The 23840-nt window shown below is 42.3% G+C and overlaps 1 protein-coding gene across 8 annotated transcripts in view; it reads right to left on the bottom strand.

The window, feature by feature from the left end:
- Positions 1 to 23840, bottom strand: part of mecom (MDS1 and EVI1 complex locus) — a 137416-nt gene that overhangs the window by 81856 nt on the left and 31720 nt on the right. For all 8 annotated transcript variants that reach the window (XM_080459320.1, XM_080459318.1, XM_080459315.1 and 5 more), the window contains exon 2: positions 9768 to 10114. In XM_080459320.1, coding sequence (XP_080315446.1) covers positions 9768 to 10114 — 347 coding nt within the window. The remainder of the gene's footprint in view (positions 1 to 9767; positions 10115 to 23840) is intronic.

The raw sequence follows: 23840 nt of genomic DNA on the forward strand, positions 1-23840 counted from the left end.
ACAAGGATGTGATCCTAGGTTATTACCGAAATAATTAACCCCATTAAACACAAGAGCCACACTAATATAAAGTCTGACCTTCAAACATTGTACAAACTATTAATAAACATGCAGTTCATTAGGAGGCATTTGGCGCAACACAAGGGCAAAAAAAACTGTTTTTCTTACTGCAGTGAAAATCCTTTTTTTCTTTGCTTTTATTTCTGTGAGCCAATCACAAGAGACTATTCTCAGACATGTGGGGGGAACACTATCCAGATCATACATATATGTTGGAAAAAAAAAACCCATAAAAAAAACACTGCATTACAGTAAAAATCGATCATTCAGCAATAATTATCGAAAACAATTATAATGTTTTTCAGATCGAGTCTATTGACGACATCTTCCTAATGCATTCCACTACTTTGTTATAACCGCCAAGGACTGACATGGTAGAGCAAGGGTTCGCACTGTTTCACGCCATAACTGTTCAAGGGGCCATGCATGTTAGGTAATAGATTGCATAAAATTTACTCTGATTTAGGAAATTCAAGCATTTATGGATAATTGTGTATCTTATATATGATGAACTGACTATATTTTCAGGGTGGACCTTTAAACAAAATGTTTGGATTCCAGCCCCTGCAGCCGTTCTCAGGATAAAGTGCTTCCAGAAGCCCAGGATTCTAACAAGGGTCCCTTCACTCAAAGGTGTGCCCACACACGAGTCTCGAAAACAGTCACGCTGATAATGCTGTGATACTACAGCTTATCACCTCCTTATCACATTTCCACTGACTACCAAGATATTTGTAACACAAACTACCCAGGGCTCAGAGTAAAAGTGACATATTTATTTATCTAATAATTTCTGGTGTTAGCACATTATCATCCCCGAACAATCCGATGTATTCTGCTCCTGTCAATCAACCCCTCCTCACCAATTTTTGTTTTTTTTTGCTCTTACTCCCTAACCACATCTGAGCGTTACAGACAAGGCCCACTCACAAATATTGACTTTCCAATAACATAAGAGTGTACAGCAGCCTATCATATGGCTCGAATTAAAGCATTATGACATAATAGAGCAAAGTCGGGGTTAAGACCTCATTACTGCCACTCCAGGCCTCTGCTTTTGCTCTCTCCAAACCTGGCAGCTCGCGGTCCTGCTTTTAGACCTGCTCAATTCTAATTGGAGCAGCAGTATGTAGTAATTGGAAGAGGGGCTATGAGGGGCTACAGAGTTTTAGTGATAAATATGGCCCGGACTGTGTTTTTCAGCGCTTAACTCAGTAATAAGCTCTCAAACCAGACCGCACCATGCCATTACCCTTTGAACTGCAACGCAGGGACAACAGGGAGACTTAAACATATGAATGAACACAAACGCACACGCACTGCACACAGAGGGACGCACACTTTATACAGGATACATGGAGACTGTGACTGTGTGTAGGTTATAATAGCCGTGGGAGAGAGCGGGAGAGTCTGGCAGAGGCTAAAAGGACAGAGGGCCTTGGCTTGTGCCTGTTTGCACAACTCTGACCACAGACACAGGGAAAGTGGTTTCGTAGAGCAGTATTAGCTCTTGATTATTTGCGTTAACCGGTACTTAGATTTACTGCCTGGGTAATGCGATCTGACTGGTAGTTAAGCACTAGCAGCTACACGGGGCAGAAAAGCCAGGACAAAGTTGCCGTTCCCCACTCTGTTTCCTCGGACCGGACCAATAAAAACCTTGCAAGCTCTGCCCCCAGAGTCGCTGTCTCTCCATCTCGACAACCCGCCCCATTGGGAAGACATTTGGAAACAATCAGTGTTGTGTTTTAAGGGAAGGCCCTTGCCCTATCAATCCTGCTAGATAAGTTATCTATGAGCTTGGCTCTGTGGCCCCGCACACGGAATTCATCACCTTGGTTTCCTGTATGCTGTTTAGGGGTCCCCTTATTCTCACTCCTATCTCAGCAGAGTGCACGGGGCACTTTTTATGAGCGTGCGCATGTGCAAGCGTGCATTTACCCTGCCGGCGGTTTCGATAACGTGAGCATGAGTGCACGCACACAATTTTCCAAACAGGCAGTGTTGATCTCTATGTGTTGAAGTGAATAATTGCACTTCTTCGTATTGTTTTCACCCAGAAGTGCAGTTGATGAGGTGTGTTTGATGTGATTGCACCCAACGAGGGTGGAGTCAGTAGCTCTTGCGCATTCCTCTCACTCTTTTTGAACATTACCTCAGTATTTTAACCACAATGCCTATACAGTTGTAAAATAATGTGAGAAAGCTTCACTTTTTCACTCAATGGTTCTCTGACTATTATCTACCCTTAAATAAGACTCCGAGACTCTTCGGTCAGCACCATAAAAACGTAATTCTTGTGAAATTAATCCAAGCTGGTAAACTCTGTAACATGGTAGCCTTTTACATTTCTTTTCTTTTTTTTAAACTTCTCCTATTAGCCCTCTAATAAGATTTCAGGAATAATGGGTCTGACAGTGACTTTGAGGCTTTCCTGTTTTATCTCAGCCTGCAAAGTGCTTTAACAGCTTGAGAATAGCTGATGTAAATGTATGTTACAAGGCAGTAGCATTTATATCACACCGATGAGTCAATGCACCTCCATATAAATTCTATTATATCTATGGCTGTCTAGACATGTGTCATTCTGCCATTGAGCTTGCCCTCCATGTGTTTTCGATCATATTGGCCTCCTTTTTTTTCTACTTGCTGAGGGTGTTTTCTGACCCACCATTAGCTAACAGCCAGGCACATTTTTTGCTTGCATCTTGATGAGACAGATATAATGGACAGGATAACCCCCTGCCCGAGAGCTTTTCAAGCAGGTGGACTCCTTCTTTTTCTTTCTTTCTCTGACCTCCATCTTCAGTCAAACAGGTTCTCCCATTCACTTCAGATCTGCGAAGGCGTACGACCTTTGCCCTGCTTGGACGGAACCCTGAGGAGAGCCTCCTTCACCTGGTATTGTGCTCCTGGCTACACCTTCCGACTGGCAGAGTCCCCCCTCACGCCTGCCTTTGTCCTTCTGCAATTCACTCTGACTTTGTTCAGTTAGTTAACCTAACTTCCCCTCCCTGCTGGGAACTCAGACAGAGAAAGAGAGAGGAGGAGGAGCAGGAGGAGGAGGAGGAGGAGGAAGAGGAGGAGGAGGGGATCATGGAGGAGAAAGTAGAAGTAGAAAAGGGGGGTCAGATCTATGAAATGAGAGAAAAAATAAATAAATGTGAAGTATTTTTCCATTTTCTTTAGTTGGACGAGAGTATCCTCTGAACAAAAAGGACACAGGCTGACCCTGCGCTCATGTCGGAGCATCTTCTCACTTTCTCTGTGGTTAACATTGTTTTCATTCTGAATGTGCCGCGTCTTCCCACATGAATGTCAAAACCCCCACCACCCCAAACACACACACACACACACACACACACACACACACACACACACACACACACACACACACACACACACACACACACACACACACACACACACACACACACACACACACACACACACACACACACACACACACACACACACACACACACACAGAGGGGCAACAACAAACAACAGATTAACCCAAAGAAAGAATTATCAGTCAACTGAGGCAGGGAGATGAACCCCCAGCTTGTTTTGTCTTTTGGGGTTTTAAATGGCCACCACTCCTGTCTCAGACAATCAAGATCCAGTTCCACTGGACGAGAAGTTAATCTCCCCCATAGACACCAGGAGAGACAACATGGCTGAGGGTATGAACTGAAGGGAAGCAGCAGCCTCTGTACCAATGGAGTAATAAAAGAAAGCTCATTTCTTTTACACACCAGGATTGATTCCCTGAGATAAACTAAGTAGATAGTCAGGATAATCTTATAACCACTGAATTCCTACTATTGGCCACTGAACCTTGCTGTTGGTTTAATTTTGGACCAAAATACAGGAACCATCAATTGTTGGAACAGTCACTAACATAATGTAATAATACATAAAATGAAAGGGGGATTTGGCTCAGTTGGTGAAGCGGGTCATCTCTCAATCAGAATGTTGCAGGTTTGATGCCTTATCTGTTCATTTTCCAAAGTGTCCTTGAGCAAGAACCCCAAACTGCTCCCAATCAATAGACTTAACACTTTGCATAGCAGCTGCCTCCTTGGGTGTGCGAATGGGTTAAAATGACAATCAATGCAAAGCACTTTTGGGGACTAGTAAATCAGTGGAAATGTGCTATATAAATAAAATGTATAGTTCAGCATCAGTGTTAGATTTCACTGTTATGTTTTATTGACTCTGGAACAAGGTGGTTATCAGACTTTCTGAGACAAGGTAGGGGAGACGTCTGGGATGGGACATTTGGGAAGGGGCCACTGCTCTTCAGATTTCTGATCTGCAGCTACTAACTCAGATTACTTGCCATGTTATTGTTTGGGTGTCACTTACTATTCTTTTCACTCTACACTCTGTTAAAAGTTTTTTTATTAAATTTTTTTAGGAATACCTTTTTCCACCAGTATTTACACTGACGATATATAAACAATGGTGTGAAAAGTAAATTTTAAGATTCATTCTATCTGAGTTTCTATTGTTTTCCTATGGTCTCTTATGTAATCCTCAGGACGATCAACAAGTCGTCATGCTTGTGGATCTAACGAACACAGTTGCTGTACTGCTGTTGTTTGAAATGTAACTAGAAAAAGCGTGTTTCCTCCGCAGCATGGTTTTCTTAAGAGCAGTCTGTTGTTCAGAGCATCCTGTGTACATGGTGACACATTTCCCTCTTCACACTATCGGTCCCGCACAGTTGATAGTCTTTATTGTCCACTTTGCAATTCATTAAGTGCCAACGAGACCCAAGTGTGTGCTATGAACTGCTGCTTCATTATTACAACATGGTGTCTCTACGGCCATTTAGAGCTCTCCTCATAAGTTCCCACAATGTTGTCAGCGCAGACGCTGAGTTCACACGGCACAATACATTGACGACCACCATTCACGTCGTCTTTGTCGAAGCAGGACTTTTTCACTTTGAATTTCAGCAAAGTATATGTGTATGTGTGTGTGAAAATGTGAAGATGTGTGTCCATTGAGAAAGCGTGTGAGTGACAGAGAGGTTCATCCCAAGCGCCTGTCTTTCTAAGCACTGCTGTGGGCAGGGCCATCTATGCTGACAGTAGCTGGGATGTGGCAGGGGCTGGGGGGGGGATTAAGGGGGCTTTTAGCCAGAACTGAGAGTGGCTCTTTCTGCCTGTGTCAGAGAGAGGTGACAGGCCGTCAGTGCACTGGGGACATGCGGACAGCCAGCCAGAGACATCTGCATTCATTCAGGACAGCAGCTTATCCGTGCACAAAAAACACGCCCTCTTGAAACGCCCTCCATCTACACTCTCACACTCTGTCTTACACATGCACACACAAGAGCATACACCGACACATATGCAAGACACCAGCACACAATACCTTAATTCTGGCCTTGACCCTTCCTTGAGTTCATATAGATTGTGCAAATAGTAAGACCAGGTATTTCAACTTATCAGGTGTTTTATTTATGATATGTTGTTAATAACCACTAACTCTATAAAACTGTATCTTGTCATATTATCTTTGAGATCATTTCTATCATCCTTGATCTTGATAACACTCTGAAAACTCTTTTTTATTTCTCTCATGAAATCATGAAAAACACAAGAGCTACAACAGACAATAATTGAAAAGATAGGTCTCCTCCTGGTCAGGCATCTGCCACTCCTCCTCCTTCCATCCTCCTATCCTCTCCCGAGTAGGAGGTTGAGAAGACAGGAAAATAGCCGGGAAAGGCCCAGCCCAGTCATCTAATCCTCTACTCCCATTCAGCATCACTGCTAATCTCCTTCACTGCCTCCGCACCACCACTACCGCCAACGCTATCGCCTCCACCTCCACCTCCACCTCCGCTTCTCACTCAAGAGTTGCACAAAGACTCTAAGCACCCCTGTCCCGCCCCACTCACCATCCTACCCCTTCTTGCATCCCTAACCTGCTCCGCCCACCGCTCCTGCAGCAGGAGGCACCCAGCTTTCTAAACCCAGGGCCCATAATCCCGTAGGGCAGCAAGTATGGGTGAGTCCTAAAGCTCATTGAGCACCGGATAACTCTCTCGCAGACTCCAACTCTCTGTCTTATTGTTGCCGCTGCTGAGAAGAGGACAGACATAAATGGAGTTGGAATTTCAATGTGCCTAACGACTCAGAGAGAGAGACAGCAGAATATGGACTGGTGGGCATCCAAGCGTTAAGAGTATTTTGAGGGAGGGCCACGGACACAAATTAAAATATTGTGGCCGAGCATAGGCCATCTCATCCCTACTCTACAAGATGAAAGATGGGTTGCAATATTTTGTAGATTAGTTTGTAGCTTATTTACAGTTTGTGCGTGTTCAAAGAGAATTTCATGAACAAGCTGCTACATAATTTCCAGCCCCAGATCATTCCATAAAACAGGATATTAGCTTTGTTCTGCTGTATTTGAGTGAGAGTTGGCACCATCACTCGAGTTAAAAAGGCATGTCACTTTACATTCACACACCGAAAGCCATTTGGACTCATTTCAAAACTCTCTCTCTCTCTCTCTCTCTCTCTCTCTCTCTCTCTCTTTGTATTAGATATTTGTTATTGTCAATAATAAATCCAGTGGGTTTCAGTTTACCTTTTAATCTCTCACGCTGAACATAAATCTCAAGTCACTCAAGTAGTTTCTGTAGTGAGTAATAGCTTAGATTTTACATCACTTATGTATAAAACATTTACTATGAGGTCCAAAAGTCTGACACTGTGAATCAAGATACTTCTTATTTGCATGTGTTTCAAATTTAAGACAACATGACTTATTACAAATCATTATTTCACTTTAACAAAATCCAAATGAAAAGTTGAAGTGTTAAAAACTGTAGATGAATATATAGTATGTATTTGAATGGGCACAGGCCCACCAATTAAATCCTAACAGCGGATGGTGACACAGAACGATACAGAGAGTGTTTTGAACAGTTCTCTTGAGGTCAGGAACGTTTGACTCTCTCAGTCTTTGAGTTCTCACATAATGTTTATGTTCACAAAGGTCATTTACAGACAAAAAATCACCAATTATATATACTTTTCTTCTTTTTTTTTACTGTAAAATGAAAAACGGAGTAACCGAACAAAACTTACAGCCAACAGGACTCAAACCAAAGATGCTGTCAGTGTGAGGCAAGGCTGATCACCACTGTATCACGTATCAAGTTCACAATGATCAAAATAACAAATGCTGAAAATGTATGTTGAGGTTTCTCATGGTTATCATGGTAACATTAAAACATGACCAACTCTAGATGTGGCCTCATATTAGTGGATCCTAATCCTTGTATGCTCACCTGGAAATCCTCTTCAAATGGTATCATTCCTTCATGGGTAAGATATTTTAAGCTAAAATTAATAAGTGCTTCCTATGATTTTTCATGTATTTGTCAAAAGTTACGAACACTCTCATCCAAACATGCACAGTGTGCACATGCTTGTGGGGGCAGTCAGCACTTCATTTCTGCATACCACTGTGTAGGTGAGCTTGACAGACCCCTCACGGCTGCCTGCCTTACCTCTTATTTACAGAAGCTATCTTTCCCATAAGTCACCATTCCTGTATTCATAAAGCATCATGGACGCCATAACTCACTCTTCCCCTTTATGAATAAAGCTTCCGAATTTATGGTGATGGTGCTGAGGAGTGGTGGCCTCCCTGGTGACAAACTTCCCCCAGTCTGTCAACACTGGCCTGAGCTGTTCAGGGTCCTACATCAAAAGCTCCAGATGGGAGCGCCACTTTATCGCTCCCCGGTCGGTGACATCACCTCGCCTTGCCGTGCGGAATTGATGATGAAAGCAAACATATCTATCTTAACTCACATTTACGAAATCAATTTTATTTTTACAGACCCTCGGCAGGGTTATTGGCATATTGACGGTTTTCAGGCAGGAGGAGGTTTTGGAGGGGGCGGGGTGTGCAATAGCTGAGGGATGGGAAACGGGCAGGCATTGGAGACAAAGGGGGAGGGTCTGTGGGACTTAATGGCATTTACCATATTTAATGCAGAGGGATGTCATCACTGAATATCCATTCTGAATAATGTGGCATTTCATCATAAATTCTTTACAACTTATTTACTTAATGGAAAGAGTTATGGCTCGCTGTCAGGATGGTAATTAAACATTGTGATACAGTGCTGCCTCGCCAGGATCCCATCTTTCCCCTCAACCCCCCCCCCAGACACACACACACACACACACATACACACAGATCAGGTCCCAGCTTCTCAGTTTTTTTAAATACATATTATTATTCAGTCTCCCCATAAATTACCACCAGATTAAAATTCATGGAACCTCTTTTTTCTTTATTTCCTTCCCTGGGAAAAAGAATAACTCAGAGAGCTTGTTCAACCAGCTGTAAATCTCTTCGTCAGGGACAAAGACCTTATAATAAAATTTCTGTTATGAAAATGGACTAAAATAAAGAGTTTTCTCTCACTTTTGTTTAACATACATTTACATATTGCTTCTCACTGCACAGTGGGGAGAAGTTGCTTTTCAGAGAATTGCAGCTGTGAGTCCATTCTCTAAACTAATTATTTGTACGAGTAGAATGTTGATGAGTAACCAACATATTCTCAGTCAGCTAAAGAAAGTAGAATTGACACACACCCAGAGGAGGAATCCTGAATTCAATTATCCTTGTATTCACACGTATGACTCTTCACTTTATATACTGCATGGTCAGCTGTTGTTAATGAGCTTGACTTTGTCTAACAAAGAGACACAGCCCTGAATGTGAATGACTAAATCCTCACCTTTCAAATCAGAGAGGACATATTTGAGGAGATTAAATGAAGCCTATACTCCACAAACCCCTTCACCGTGCCCCATAAAACTGCACTAGGCTAACAGTGACAGAAACCACTTCTAACCTTTGACCTTGTCCTGTGACCCTACCTTCGATTTTTTTGTCTGTGCCTGCTGACCAATATTTGATTTGCCAATGGCCGCACTGGGTCCCTAACCAGGATGAAGGAGGGATTTATAGCTTTTCATTTTAATTGAGTTAAGAGCACAACCTCAACTTTATTTCTTTGGGTTACACTGAGCTAACATTACATCATTGTACACCAAACGACAGCAACAGCCTTGTGACCACCGGGCTAAATATGAACATGACGACATGAGAGCATAAAAAGAGGACTGATGTGAACGCTCCAGTGGAGTGTACTACTGACTGGTGAAACCTCCTTGTTGAAAAGAGGGCTCTTACTGTTCCAGAAAAACGTTATAACAGTAATGTTTATCCTTGAACGGTGACCCAAGCGGGTGTTTTACAAGCTGAGCAAGTTGCCATGAACTCAACCTTGAAAGCCTTAAATAAATGACATGGCATCCCCAGAAAGATTTCTCTTTTGTTTCATTGCCCCTTGATATTCAACAGTTGTACAAAACATAATAACACATGAAATTCGATTGGTCACTTCAAAACATCTGAATATTTTGAGGTTTCCAGCTTTTGTATGTTCATGAGAATGGGTGTCATTAACAGCATTTGGCTTCACTGTTTTGGCAATTCAAAGCTCAAAGAAGAGAAGCACACCATTTCTTATCTGGTGGACTCCAGGGATGGGCACCCCTCGCCTAATGGAGGTTGTTTACCCACACAATTGTGTTTTGTACTGGTTGAAAGATTAAAAAAAGGACAAAAACAAAAACAAAACATGTTCCTACCTCCCAGCCCTGTGTTGGATCTTGGAGAAAAGACCTGTGCTCTCCTTCATATGGTCCAAAGCGCTCTCCGATGTTCACCTTCCTGCAACTCCAGATGCCCACGCCTCCTGCCGGAACCGATGACTCTCGCAGTTCAAAGTCCAGGGGAATGGACAGCTCGTCTTGGGGTAAAAACACACCTGCTTGTTGGATTGACAGGGATTCCTGGGGTGAAGATTCATCATCGGAGAGTAGAGGCGATGGTGGGTCCTCCGCGAGGGCCGAAGAAGGTGTGGGATTCCGGTCTGAGCTGATAACCTCATCCAAGACATCCGACGGATAGAGTGAAAAGTCATCATCACCGTCACCTGTGAAATAAACAGACTCTCTGAGGGTGATGCTCAGTGGTAGCTTCTATGATTGCTCCATTGCCACAAACAACATCTGGTGAACTCATCTAACTATATGAGCTCCAATAACATCATTAGTTACTTTACTGGAAGAAATAAATGTTAAAAAAGAGAATGTTTTAAAGTCTGAAAAGGCAATGGGATTTTTATGTAATTGATATACGTATTATATAACTTGTTAGTATAAAAAACATCAGTTGATGATGGGAGCCTGCTTTTTACCTCTCTTAGTCCGTCCAAAGTAGCTTAGTTTAGTAAAACAACTTGAGGGTCAAAAACAGGTTTTTAGAGTTCACAGCAAAAACATGGCATGATTGCCATTGGCTTGAGCCGATGCCAAAGTGGGCAAGCGGGGTCGGCTCAGCATTGTGCTGCTCTGACTGTTTTATATTTCCTTTTCCTGATCTCTTTCACCACTGTACAGTGAAAACAGAAGGAAGCGCAGCGGGGTTAATTGTGAATAGAGTGAAACAGGACATCGAAGTATGACCCTGGAACCCACACTGGGCTTCTTCAGAGTGGCACACGTGGCTGTTGGACCTCAATGGTGGAAGGTTGATTGAGTGATTCTCAGTGTTGACACAGCGTGGTCAGGGCCATAGTATTACTGTGAGGTCAAAATTGAATTATTTGCCCCTGAAATGAACGTAAGTGAAAGATGTGTGGAATTCAGAACATTAGGTTTAAGTTGACTTCAAAGTAAAACAAGAAGGCAGCACATATGGTCTCTAAACAAGTAAACATGAGATGCCAAAGATTCACACAAATCAAGGCTCCGGTGTCATGAAGAAGCTGACTGCCAACCAGGTGTCACACAGTGAGACAGTCAGATACTGAACGCCGGAAATGATCCGCAGGAAGCTGCCGCTCTGTGGTGGTCTGTGCCTAACGCAGGCTGACAGGTCACGGGGAGAGGGGGCTCTACTAATGAGGCTCAACAGCCCATCCCTGGGCCGAGGAACATTCCTGAAGGGCTTCCTGTGTGACACTGTACTTCTGCCCTGTCAGCCAGGGAACCTTTGATCCACGCACATGGACACATGCACTTCTTGTTCACTGGCCATGAATTAAATGTCCGTCAGATTGACCGACTGGGTCATTGTGATTGGTCACAGGTGGTCATGGACTAACCTGAGAGATTAACTCAAGACCCAGGTTTATTGTATGCTGGCCTGCAAAGTGGGGCAGTGGTTAGTGCTCTTGCTTCAAAACAAGATGTTCATGGGTTCAAATACTGGCCGGGCCTTTCTGTGTGGTGTTTGTATGTTACCCTTGTGCATGTCTAAAAACAGTCTAAAAACATACATGTGAGGTTAATTGTTGACAGTACATGCATGTGACTGTGTGTCTCTGTGATGGACTGGTGACCTGTTTAGGTGTATCCTGCCCTCGCCCATAGTTAGCTGGTATTGACTCGAGCACCCTGCTACCCTGAACTGGATAAAGTGACATAGAAGATGGATGACATGTGATGCTTTCTGTTTGATCTTTGCATTAAATTGGAAGAACACTGATTTTCTCCACTCACTGAAAGAAATTATTGAGCACAAGGGGGGGCTACATCAACCAGAAGGGAAGCGAATCCTGTCTTATGCTTTAAGCAAATCGCACCCTGGTTGGACTTGGTCACAATAATGTCATAATAAGCTTAGAATGGTTCCATGTAAAGTTTAACTTAAGTCCAATTCTGTTGCTACCTTATTTAAGCACACATAAGCTATAAAGAAGTGTCTTCGACTTCTTCATTTGCAAGGGGAAAGTATAAATCTAATATTTGTGGAAAATAAAAACAATATTGGAAGAGTCTGCTGCATAAGCATTGAATGAGCTGCTTATTTTTGCCTGTTATGAATCATCATTTCTGTCACAATATGTGTTTGCTGGGGGTAAGAATTCTCTGCATGAGCACATTGTTCCAAATCAGTTGTCCATTGCCTGTAGTTCATAGACGTCTGATTTCTGTTACGCAGTGTGTGTGTGTGTGTGTGTGTGTGTGTGTGTGTGTGTGTGTGTGTGTGTGTGTGTGTGTGTGTGTGTGTGTGTGTGTGTGTGTGTGTGTGTGTGTGTGTGCACGCGCGTGTCAAAACACATGTATAACTTCAAGCATTTCTCATCGTAACTCTACAGCAAATACCTGATCACAGTGGCTGTGCAACTATTGTGTTTGACACACACACTGTGTGGGCCCAGCGTGTTTGAAGGAAAAGTCTCTTAAAGACTCCAGTGAGCTGGGCAGGGTATGAAACTCAATGTGGCTCTGGGAGTCAACGTAATGATTTTCAGCATGGGGACTGTGTAACGTGGTTATAGGGCTGGAAGTGAAGTTTGCCATATGGTGGAGGGACAAGAGCTTTTAAAGGTAACAGTATCCCTCCAATCCTGTTTCTCCTCTGACATTTCCCCTCTCATGCTGGTCTCAAAGTTTATATTTGATTCAGGCCAGAAATTCCTTCCTGCTCCAATGGACTCAGGAAGAACCATTTCAGCTCATAAACATATATGTTTCTGTAAGGTAAACTCTAGCAGAAAACAAATATGTGATGTTCAGAGTTTTAAAAATTGTGGTCTCATGTGGAGATGAGTGATAAGTCAAAGAACGTGGCTCTGCTTAGACGTGGGGGAGCGTCATGGTAACAATAAAAAGATGATGAGATTGGCGTTTCTGTGCTGGGGTGTCTGCGTCTACTAGTATAAAGAAAATAGTCCTATTTGTTTGTTCAGTAACGGACATTACTTCATTATTGCAAGCTGACGCCCTTCATCAGAGACGGAGCTTTAAAGGAATTCCGGGTTGAGACGGGGAACTCCAGCTGAGAGCAGCATCATGACTTCAACTGCATTAATAACATAGATGCCACATCTTGATAGTACGACAAGGCAAGGGCTTGATAAAAAAAAAAAAAAAAAAAAAAAAAAAAGGAAGCCAGAAACATTTGATGTTTTTTTTAACCAAAAGACAACACAAAAGATTTAGTACAAAATAGTAAGGAAAACAATATTATCTCACCGTCAAAATCAGCCATTAACACAGGAACATACATCATGACACTTAGCATAAACACAGACGTGCACACACATGCAGATATATCACGCATTCAAAGGCTCATGCTTGACGCCAAATTCATTAATTTTTATTAAGAGGGAAAACATTTGTTCCCAAGCCTGCTATCTGCATGGGTGGAATGATTTTCACCTCTGCCACAAGGTGTTGGGCAGACTCATACATCACATGATTACCCCGAGCAGCGAGCAGGGCCGCCATCATCAGGGAGTGAATTAAAGATGATAGAAAGAGCTATTAATCACTGTGACAAAGCCCCTAATGGAGGTGTGACCCAGCCACTGCTGACGGGACACCGAGGGGACGCACCCACGGGACAAATGGATACATATGTTTACAGAGAGAATAACCTACCTGTGGACAGAGTCAACCCCCCTGCACTGAATGTATTTTTTTTTTTCTTTACAGCTGTCTTTCTTGCTTTCACATTATTGCTGTCTTTGTAATAATTGAGTGACCCCTATAGTTTTTATTATGTTACTCGAATTTTAAGTGGACTACTCAAGCCTGCATTTTTACAAGCAATTATTGTGTGTGTGTGTGTTTGTGTGTGTTTGTTTTCTAATAATCTAATTGGACAATTTTGTATTATATCAATCAAAGGCTTTTATATTTAAAATGCTGCACAGGCTATAATACAGTATGTTGTAAAGAGCGAACATTATTCATCTGCGTAGCCTGGAGCCAATTCACAGATCACTTCATGTAGCCAGGTAGAGCGGTCCAACAGTTGACTGATGGGGTCCCATATTGTGAAATATGAAAATGAACTCCTCACCTTATAAGGACTAGCCCTCATGCTTATCTGAAGACATCATTTGTTGCCTGTGATAACAGACAAATGGGAAGGAGGGCTTACCCTTGTATTACAGGTCAAACATAATCACACATGATCCCCACCATTAGTCATCATCCAAAATCTGAAACTGCACTCTTTATCAATCAGCTGCTTTCTATGCCTTTCTCTTCACTGGAAAAATATAAAAATGTGCCGGTGCTGTGGTTCCAATCTCAAATTAGAAAACACAGAGAAGTAGATAGCTTATTAAACGAACAATAAATCAAACATGTTTTAGAGCAGTTCAAGATTGCAGTTTTGTATGCAGAGATTTTCGCTTGAAAAATGAAGATGCCCTGAGAGACTATAACCGTATTGGAAACAAAATGAAAATAATTATCTTCCACGTAAATCCGGTAAATTTAACACTCTCACAGCTACTGCCAGTCACAAAATGACTGCTGTTGATCTGCTGTTAATTACAGTGCATCAGTATGCGTTTGCATTCCCTCAGCAGGGTGTATAAGGAGAGTGTTTGGAGCCCCATGGCCCCGGGAGAGGCAATAAGCTTCCTAATTAACTCTGTCTTTGTGCTTAATGGAGGCCTTAACACCGCTTTCGGGGAGTCTTTTGGTCTACGGGTCCATTGGGGTAACTGTGGAACTGACTGATACTAACCAACAGCATTCAATCTGTAGATACCTCCATACATATTGCTTTAGACAACTGTCCCCTGTTTACACATTGGGAGTTGTTTTCTCAGCCAAGATTCAAAATTTGAGAAAAAGAAATGAAAATGGAATATTGTCAGTATTGTTGTAAAATACTAATTAAAGCTCCAAAGGGGTTTGTTTGTTTTTTTTTTGGGGGGGGGGGGGGGGGGGGGGGTGTTAATTCAAGACAAGTTAACACTATACGATAGTGTTGTTATAATTATGAAGAATTGAGCACAAAAAAATTATTTAAAGAAAGATAATGATGCATGGTACTGACATTTAAAATTGTATAATATACTAAGTTGCACGCAAAACCTCATGTGCATATTGTCACAAACTGGCATCACGCGCACACACACACACATATACACGCACACACATAATCACTGCACTAACAAGAGCAGCGCTCTTAACACAGTCTTAATTAAGGGGAGCATTGTCTATGTTTTTCACCCTTGTGTTGGTCAACTACTCCCCTTTCCAAATGAAAAACACTCCATTAGGGGCCTGAGCAGAGCAACCAATTATCATCATTCAACAAACTGCAACTTCGAGTCGGACCCTTTGTGTAGACACACACACACACACACACACACACACACACACACACACACACACACACACACACACACACACACACACACACACACACAGAGAGGCAGACACCTAATTAATTAGCATTAGTTGTGATTAATAATGAGCGTCCTTTAATGGTAAATCTGCAGCTCCGATGGCAGGCTGACACAACAAAGGAGTCTGTGAATGTGGCAGGATTTATCTGGGGAGCTGCTCGGGGATTTTAACATGTTTCTCACAGGCCTGACAAATAGCCTATTAATTATCTAATGTTGTCTGACAACAACCGCTTGATAAAGATGTATGTTTAGACAGGGCGAGGAGGGGACTAAACAGCAGAGGAAGAGAGGGAGGTTTATGCGAGTAATACAGAGGAGGAAAGAGACTGTGTGTTTGCATAAAAGAAGAAAAATAAAGTATGTCAGAGTGCAGGGGAGGCTCGCGCCATTCCACACAGTTGTAAGCTACTGAGTGACGCACATGAGAAAACACAGCTGAGTAAGTGCTAGAATTTTGGTGATGTATTTGTCAGAAAAGACAAATCACTGTGCTGAAACAATCAATATGGAGGATTAACAATCTACATTTATTCTTAATGAAATGCTAATGAATGAAAGTCTCGATGAACACAAAGACGAATGTCCAAACACACACACACACACACACACGCACGCGCACACGGTTTACGTCCTAAAACCACAATCAATATCATCAACAAGAGAGTCCCCACATCAACCGAACCACTTCATACCATTAAATCTCTAACAACATGGAGCATATGGGCATCTCTCTCTCGCTCTCTCTCTCTCTCTCACTCCTCCCTCCGTTTCCCTGATTCAATCTCAGTGCAGACTGTAATTTGCGGAGTTTATCTTCCGCCTGTATGTTGACAGGTGTTCCTAAGTGGGATGCCAGTGCCAAATGATTTTTATGATTGTTTTAGCCTCGCATTTGGCCTAATGAGATAGGATCCCAGTCGGACGCTAACTCAAGCCTGTCACATGCAAAGCAAACAGAATAATAACCCGGCACTAACATTATTTCCACAGGCCATACATCAGCAAGCGTCTATAGAGGGACAACCGAGGGATCGCTATGTTGAGCCCCCAGATGGGACAAAACAAGAGGAAAGAAAGGGGACAAGTAGAAAAGGTGTCAATATTTCAGAAACGTGGGAATGGGGAAGAAAGTTGAGACGGAATAAAACTTTGAGCTTGTAAAATCTATATTGATGTATCATAGTGCCACAGGAAACACTAGTGGTTCATTTCAATATCAAGTACTATATAAAATTGAGAGACTCTAAAACCCCTGAACAACGCTTGATATTCTCACTTGCAGTAATGTGATTACTTTCAAAGTGATACAGGTTTTTTTTTTTCCTAGGATTTAATACATGGAGTGAATAAGCTTTCTGTGGTCATCAATTCCATCATTTTTCTCCTTTTGCTTCTGATTTCCATCAATTAAATACGACACAATTCAAAGGAGCACGAGGATGTTTATGATGGTGCTTTAGGTGGCATCATCACAGCGCCTCAAAAAGGCCTTGAGAAAACCGAGGACCAGCATATGCAAGAGCTGAATAAAACTTCACCAGGTTCACCACAGTAAATCGTGTGATGCACATATCTTTTTTTACACTGGATGGATTTGTGATGCACTCCGATGAGCAGATGGGCGTTAAGGGCCTTGTTCTGAGACAAACAGCGCTAACAGCTCCACAGTGAGGCCGGTATTGTTTCACTAACACCTCTAGGTCTCTAATCCTTCTAATTAATGACAGTCAGATATTTCTGTTTTAGAACAGAAAAGCAGTTTACTTAGCAAGACTGAAGTAATAACCCTTAAGATCTGTCTTTGTGAGGGTGAAACAGATATATATGCATCCCAGGACAGATCAGGAGAAATTGTAATACCAAGCAGTTTGAAATGTGGGATTGCTTATAATTCCATGAATTGAATAGAAAACTGTAAAGGGAAATACATCACAAACTAAAAATTTAATTAAATATATATTTTTTAAAAACTAACAGAAAAAAGCTTTAGCCGCTGAAAAAAACAAAACAACCCAACATCTATCTTTCAATATCTGTGTACAGAAGCGCACTCCTCATTCCAAAGTGTGTTTTCTTGAAAACAACACATGTTAATGCAAACATGCTTCAATGAGCATTCCCCGTCTACCTCTTCTCCCCCCCCCCCCCGCGCTTTCACTTTCATGTCATGGCTAACTGCCATTGGGCCCTAATATAATTATGGCTCACAGTTGTGCACATTTGAGAAATTGATTCCTTTGATGAAATGTGAGTGAGGCAGGTCTGGGCAGAGCAGAGAAAGACGTATATCCCGAGTGCTTGCTGCCAGCCACCCCAGCCCTGTGGAAGGCCCCCTGGGTACCAGACCGCCAGCTCACACGCGGCCCAGCCTGGCCCAGTCGTTAAAAGAAATGATAGCATATGTGCTTTGTTTGAGTTTGATGTCTTCGTAATGCATTACACAATTAGATTGATTTGACAATTTCCATTATACTTGATAAAATATTTATGTAGGCCTGAGGATGGTAGTTCTTATCAAAGGGGGGGGGGGGGGGGGGTGATCTGCACTGCAGATGTGAGCTGCAGCAAGAAGGCCATCAGTCAGTTAAAGCTAGGCAAATTTGTGGGCAAATACTAGCTGACTACTTCAAATTTGTATTTGTGATGTAAAAAGGGCTGTTATGTACGTCAAGCAATTAGGATTTAGTATATTCAATGATTTGACACGAACAATCAGGCACAGAGGATTGAGCTCAAATACATGGAGTATAGTGTATATCAGTGAATCCATGACCTTGTCCCACCATGTTTGCATTTCACGCACAGTGATTACTACAAAAGAAAAGCCTATTAGGTACTGAGCGCATGATATTGTTGACTGTCTTACCAAAGGAAAACTTCCCACTGAAGACACACATACTTCTGTCTGTGGCACATTAACTTAATACTTGCTTCAGTTGAAATATCGGAAACATCCGCATCCAAAATCAATTTCAAAACACGCACTGCTGTCTGTTGTTAACCCTGTAACCTTATTTGGAGTGGTCAGATCACACGTGAGACAATATCTAACCAAACAAATAGTCTGTCCAGTATTTAAGTCCATCTGTGAAAGTTTTCTACGACTTGACTTTACTTTACTTGTGTCTCCTTTGTACATTAAAAGGTGGAGGAGAATGACCAATAAATAATTCAATTTAAACTGTAAACTCAAAGCACTCATGTTGAGCGGTGAGTCTCCTTCACCTCTTTTCCCTTCCCTGTTCTCTCGTTTTCTGGATGTCCCTCTCTTTCTCCCTTTCCCCACCTGTCTCCCCAGTCTCTCCCTTCATTCCCTTTTGCACCCTTCTACAAACCTCTCAATGTGCACAGCCACCCCACATCCATCACAGCCCAGAAATTTAAGGAGCCAAATTGGCCTCATCTGTCTCAATGTTGGATGCAGATGGAGTTTCTTCTGCGGAGGGAGGTGCAGTTAGTCACCCCTGCTGCCCCCACCTTTTCAATGTACTGCCTTTAAGCAGAGCCAGTCTGCACCCAGTCGTAATGCTATAGAGCCACATTATGAAGGCTGGCTGCAGGGATAAAGAGGGCACAGCGGTGAAGTGACCACTGGACTGACCACACACATTCTCTGCCTCATCCAGTTTTCTCCCAATCACATTTTTTTCGTCCTTTTCTTATTTTCCGTTCAGCCTTCATTCTTGCACACACTCCCCTCCATTTTCTCGATCTGCTAACTCATACTACTGCCAGCACACATACAAACACACACACACACACACGAACGCACACACATACACACACACAAAATAAGCAATGGTGGCCATCGCACAGCCTGCAGTATAGTCCCAAGCAGCTTGGCCAGACCTGGCTCGTTAATAAAGGCCGTAAATGAGGCAGCATGCATAAAACATGAAGCGCTGCGTGCTGCAGTAATGAACTGCTGCTCCATAATTGCATCTCAGAGCCGTAAAATGAAGACAAAATATTTGAAGAGGGATTCTGTCACCTCTCTGCAGACGCAACACTAATCACAAGCGTTCTGCAGGGGCCCTGGGGGTCTCCCCCTGACAGAGAGCAGGGGCTAAACGCCCAGGGCGGTGACATTGGCAACACCTTCCAACTGATGGGACATAATTGAATAATTGCTGATTAGAAAACTGGGGGAACGGGTAATAACATAATAGTGTCCAGCATGTTATCCAGAATGATCCCATTGGGAAGGACAATATGATAATATGGCACGGGAACTGTTCACAAAAATCGAGTTTGCCTATGAGTGAATAATTTCAAGTATTTAATGGACAGTTTATGAGCATAAAATTATAGTTGGTGGAATAATGGATGGAATAAAACAGTGTTATTTGTACCTGTTTGGGAAAGCAGGATGGTGAATATAAGTTGATATTTCAGCCACACAATCTCATCCAAAAGCAATAACATAAAATTGCAAGCAGGTTTGTTAAAAGTTAGATACAATTTAAGGAAATTTTTTTTTTGGAGAAATTAAAGGCACAAAGAGCAATGCATAAACACGCACACGCACACACTCTCGCATGTGTGCGGTGACAAGCTTGGAGACAGGCAAGTCTCCAGATGAGAGATTGGAGTCCCACCCAGGGGTGTCACCCAGACAGTTGCAGAGTTGCGGTTGTGACAGGGCGGCCGCGGTGACATAATGAAGGTGCTGTGGCTGTCACAGGGGGTCAGCGGTGATCACCATGCCCAGCTGAGGGGAGGTTAGATACACGAATAATGAATCCCACCAATGACAAATGGCCCTCAACTCAGGGCTGAGGCATCTGACAAACTCAGACTCATCACTTGGACACACACACACACACGCACACACACACGCACACGCACACGCACACGCACACGCATGCTGGGAAAACAAAACAGGGAGACACACATCGCAGGGGTCTTTGGAGTGTGCGACCAGGCTGCTACTAAACAAGCCCAATGTCCATCCCTTCTTGCAAGTTTCTGTTTGTGCAGGAACATTAAATGTCTGCAGCTCTCATTGCTTTGCTCTGCTTTTAATCAATGTTTTCGCTCACCTCTTGCAGACTCTTGAAACGGTTCCAAAGGAGATCTTAATTTCATGTTGTTGTTGACACTACAGTGACATGTCAGGGGTTATCAATACGTGCATTGTTCGACGTGCACAATGGGTTGTGTGAATGCAGAAAACCCCCTTTTACATAGTATCCGTGAGGCTCAGAGAATGAAAAAGTCCAAGGGTCAGCACAACAGGTCTGATCCGTATTTAAAAAGCTGAATGCAATCACAACGAGGTCTGTGTTTGGTAGGGAAAGAAAAACTTCTCCAAAGTAGGAGTATTTCTAATGTGACAAGCTGACCACCTACTACCAACCTGACATCCTGCATTTAATATTTTTGGATATGAATAGACTTTGTCTGGCGGTTGCTTTTCCACTCACAGGGTCTGCCTGCCTCGAGCACTACCACAGCAGTAGGCCAATTCAACCTTAACTTTGTTACAGAACTTGTTACATGCAATAATGTCCGCAGCTCCAGAGACTTTCCAAACCACAGTGCGACATGTGGAACAGACCGAGGCATGGAAAGGTCCTGGAGAGGATGTTTGTTTAATGATTGTTGGAAGGTTAACATTCAGCCCTGTGCCCTGAGTCACAAAATCCCCCTTGGAGCACCGAGGCTGTTTATGTTATTTGTTATGGATGTCAATTTCCCTCTATTTTGGAGGTGATTTAACTGGACAATACAGTGGGATTGCGGTCCTGTATGGGGATTGTTGTCTTCCTGTGTAACACCCTCCACAGCTCTACATGAGAGTATGGACAAAAACAGCAGGTCATTGTGATGACTGAGGCACCAATCACCTTGTGAGACCTGCCACTAACTTGAATTCTCACATGCAAATGTTAGTACTTAGTGATCAAGGCTGATTTTTAAAAAGTTTTGGGGAGTTGATTGATTTTGTCTACAGTTTTTATATTTCCTTTGTATAATTCGAAGTAAATATTCTGAAATCTGTAATACAAAACAATATTTTAGTGTGCAGAAAAAATCCCCTTTGTGCTCACCTAAAGTGCTTAACTAAAGTTATTTTATCAGGAAACCAGATATAATCACATCAAAGAGTTACATTTTAAAATCAAAATAAAGTAGTGCTTCCAACTCTCTCAAGAGTGAAATTCAAACAATTCAATTTAAGACTATAGGCAACATGTAGAATTTCAGGCTAAGTGCCAAATGAAGCTTATGTCAGAATTCCCAATAAAATATATATTTATAATGACTGGTGGGATCCATAGACATAAAAAGCTTACTTTGAGAGTTAAAGTCAGGTGTGCAGGTCCACACATGCAGTAAAGGCCTGAAACTGTCTTTTGGATGTTCCCTTTAGTCTTATTTCTAATTTGTCTTCAATATATTCACATTTCATTCCATTGTTAAAAAAACTTCTTCTTTAACTCGTTGGAATTGTAAACATACAATACAAAAAAACATGTAAAATGTGCTTCAATTGGAATCATTTTCCTATTCACTGTGATATTTAAGATAAACACATTTGCACACATCATTTTTCTTTTTTTGGTGCTGTTGGAAAATACACACGTGTGTGTGTGTGTGTGTGTGTGTGTGTGTGTGTGTGTGTGTGTGTGTGTGTGTGTGTGTGTGTGTGTGTGTGTGTGTGTGTGTGTGTGTGTGTGTGTGTGTGTGTGTGTGTCCATTGGAGCAGGACAGAGAGAAGAGACTTAAATGTGGAGTGACAGCTGTCAAATGACAGCGAGATTAAGGTGGGAATGCAGAAGGACAATGAGGGATGGAGCGGAACATGACAGTAACAGCAGTTCAGATTAAACTGCCATCACACACATACATGCACACGCGCGCATGAGCCGAAGCGCATCATCGACCATTTATCTCCAGGCTTAATGGGTGCAGATGGGAAACGCTTCCTGTAACGTGCGCTCGGTGTGTCATTCAGACCGGGACCGGGATGAGAGGAATCACTGAAATCTCTCCATTTCTTCTTAATTCAAACAAACAGGGACTCTAAGCAGAGCCACATGGGCTTTCTTAATGACTGACATTCTGTTTAAGAACCATCCATAACGACCTGGTTTGAATTTAAATACTGTGTTTATTTCACAATGAGCTGCCAATATTCACCAATGCAGAATTCCAAAGTGCTTGAATGACTCGAGATTGTTGACTTCATGTGCTTTTTTTCCCCTTTGGTTTTCCTGTTTTCTACATATTTGAAGTGGCATGAGTGTGGGATTAATGACAGATTGCCCGACTTGAACACGTTCAGCGTAAAGTACAACAGATATCTATTGCACTAATGGACTTATCTCATACAGCGCATTTTACTGCTTTAGCAGTGTCGACGCAGTGGAAATTATGCATCACTTTTACCCGCTTGTGAACACTCACACAGACACACACACACACACACACACACACCAGTGGCGATGGCTGCCACGGTACACGTACACCATTGGGAGTGATATAGTTCAGTGTCTTGTCCAAGGACACTTCGACATATACACAGAGCAAGACAGAATTAGGAGAAATTCCACTCCCGCAACTGAGCTCAAGCCTCCTATGAGTCATGTGAACATTTTACTTGAATTAAACCAAAATATTGAGCTGAACTGACGTGACAAATCTTCAGTGGTATTTTCTTTAACGCTGAAAATTACTAGTTCCAATTTCATGAAATGAGTAGAAAGAAAGTATCCGGTCAGTGTGAGTACATATGGAAATGAGGACAATACAATGCAGGCACTGTGCTGGCACTTCTACAGCAAAATTAAACAATTCTATACGAGTTATATTGACTTGGGAAATAAAGCAATTACAAATCACCAAAGCACCAAGATTAAACTTCTTTTGAACTACTTGATACATCGACAATCCAGTAAAATGGAGCAGAACGGAAAGCATCCCCCAAAGACATTAAAGTGCTGCCGCCAATTAATAATCACCTCATTTTAACCTGCTGCATGCACTTGTGCAGCTTAAAAATCAATCAAGGTCTACTATTTTTTTTTTTTTTTTCATATTGATGGACTCCGTGAAAGAATGCTAACTCTAAACCAACAATGCCACGACCATGTACATAGATGGAAATCAATTGTAATTAAAACTGAACAAGTGTTCCGCTTTAAACAGCCAAAGAGTGAACTGGTCATTAAAAACAATTTCATCAGTTATCAGTTAAAGGCTTTAAATGAAATCCACGGTTTCCGCCTCCTTTGGGAGAGAACTCACACTTGCATAGCAAATTCCACCCGAGCATGCTTTGCAATCAAAAGGCAGCCGAATTAAGTATCAAACAATTTAATGTTATGTGTCACTCTCCAAAACGATCCGTATTACAAGCACTTAATTAAACTTTCAAATTCAAATGTACTAATCAGTTTGGAGCAGAGTGGCTGCTTTTGCCACATGAAACGCCACGGCTGGCCAGCCCGGTCCATTGCCCGCTCATTAACATGAAGGTGTGATTTGC

Source organism: Lipophrys pholis (genome assembly GCF_963383615.2).
Source record: "Lipophrys pholis genome assembly, chromosome: 3".
Classification (NCBI taxonomy): Eukaryota; Metazoa; Chordata; class Actinopteri; order Blenniiformes; family Blenniidae; genus Lipophrys; species Lipophrys pholis.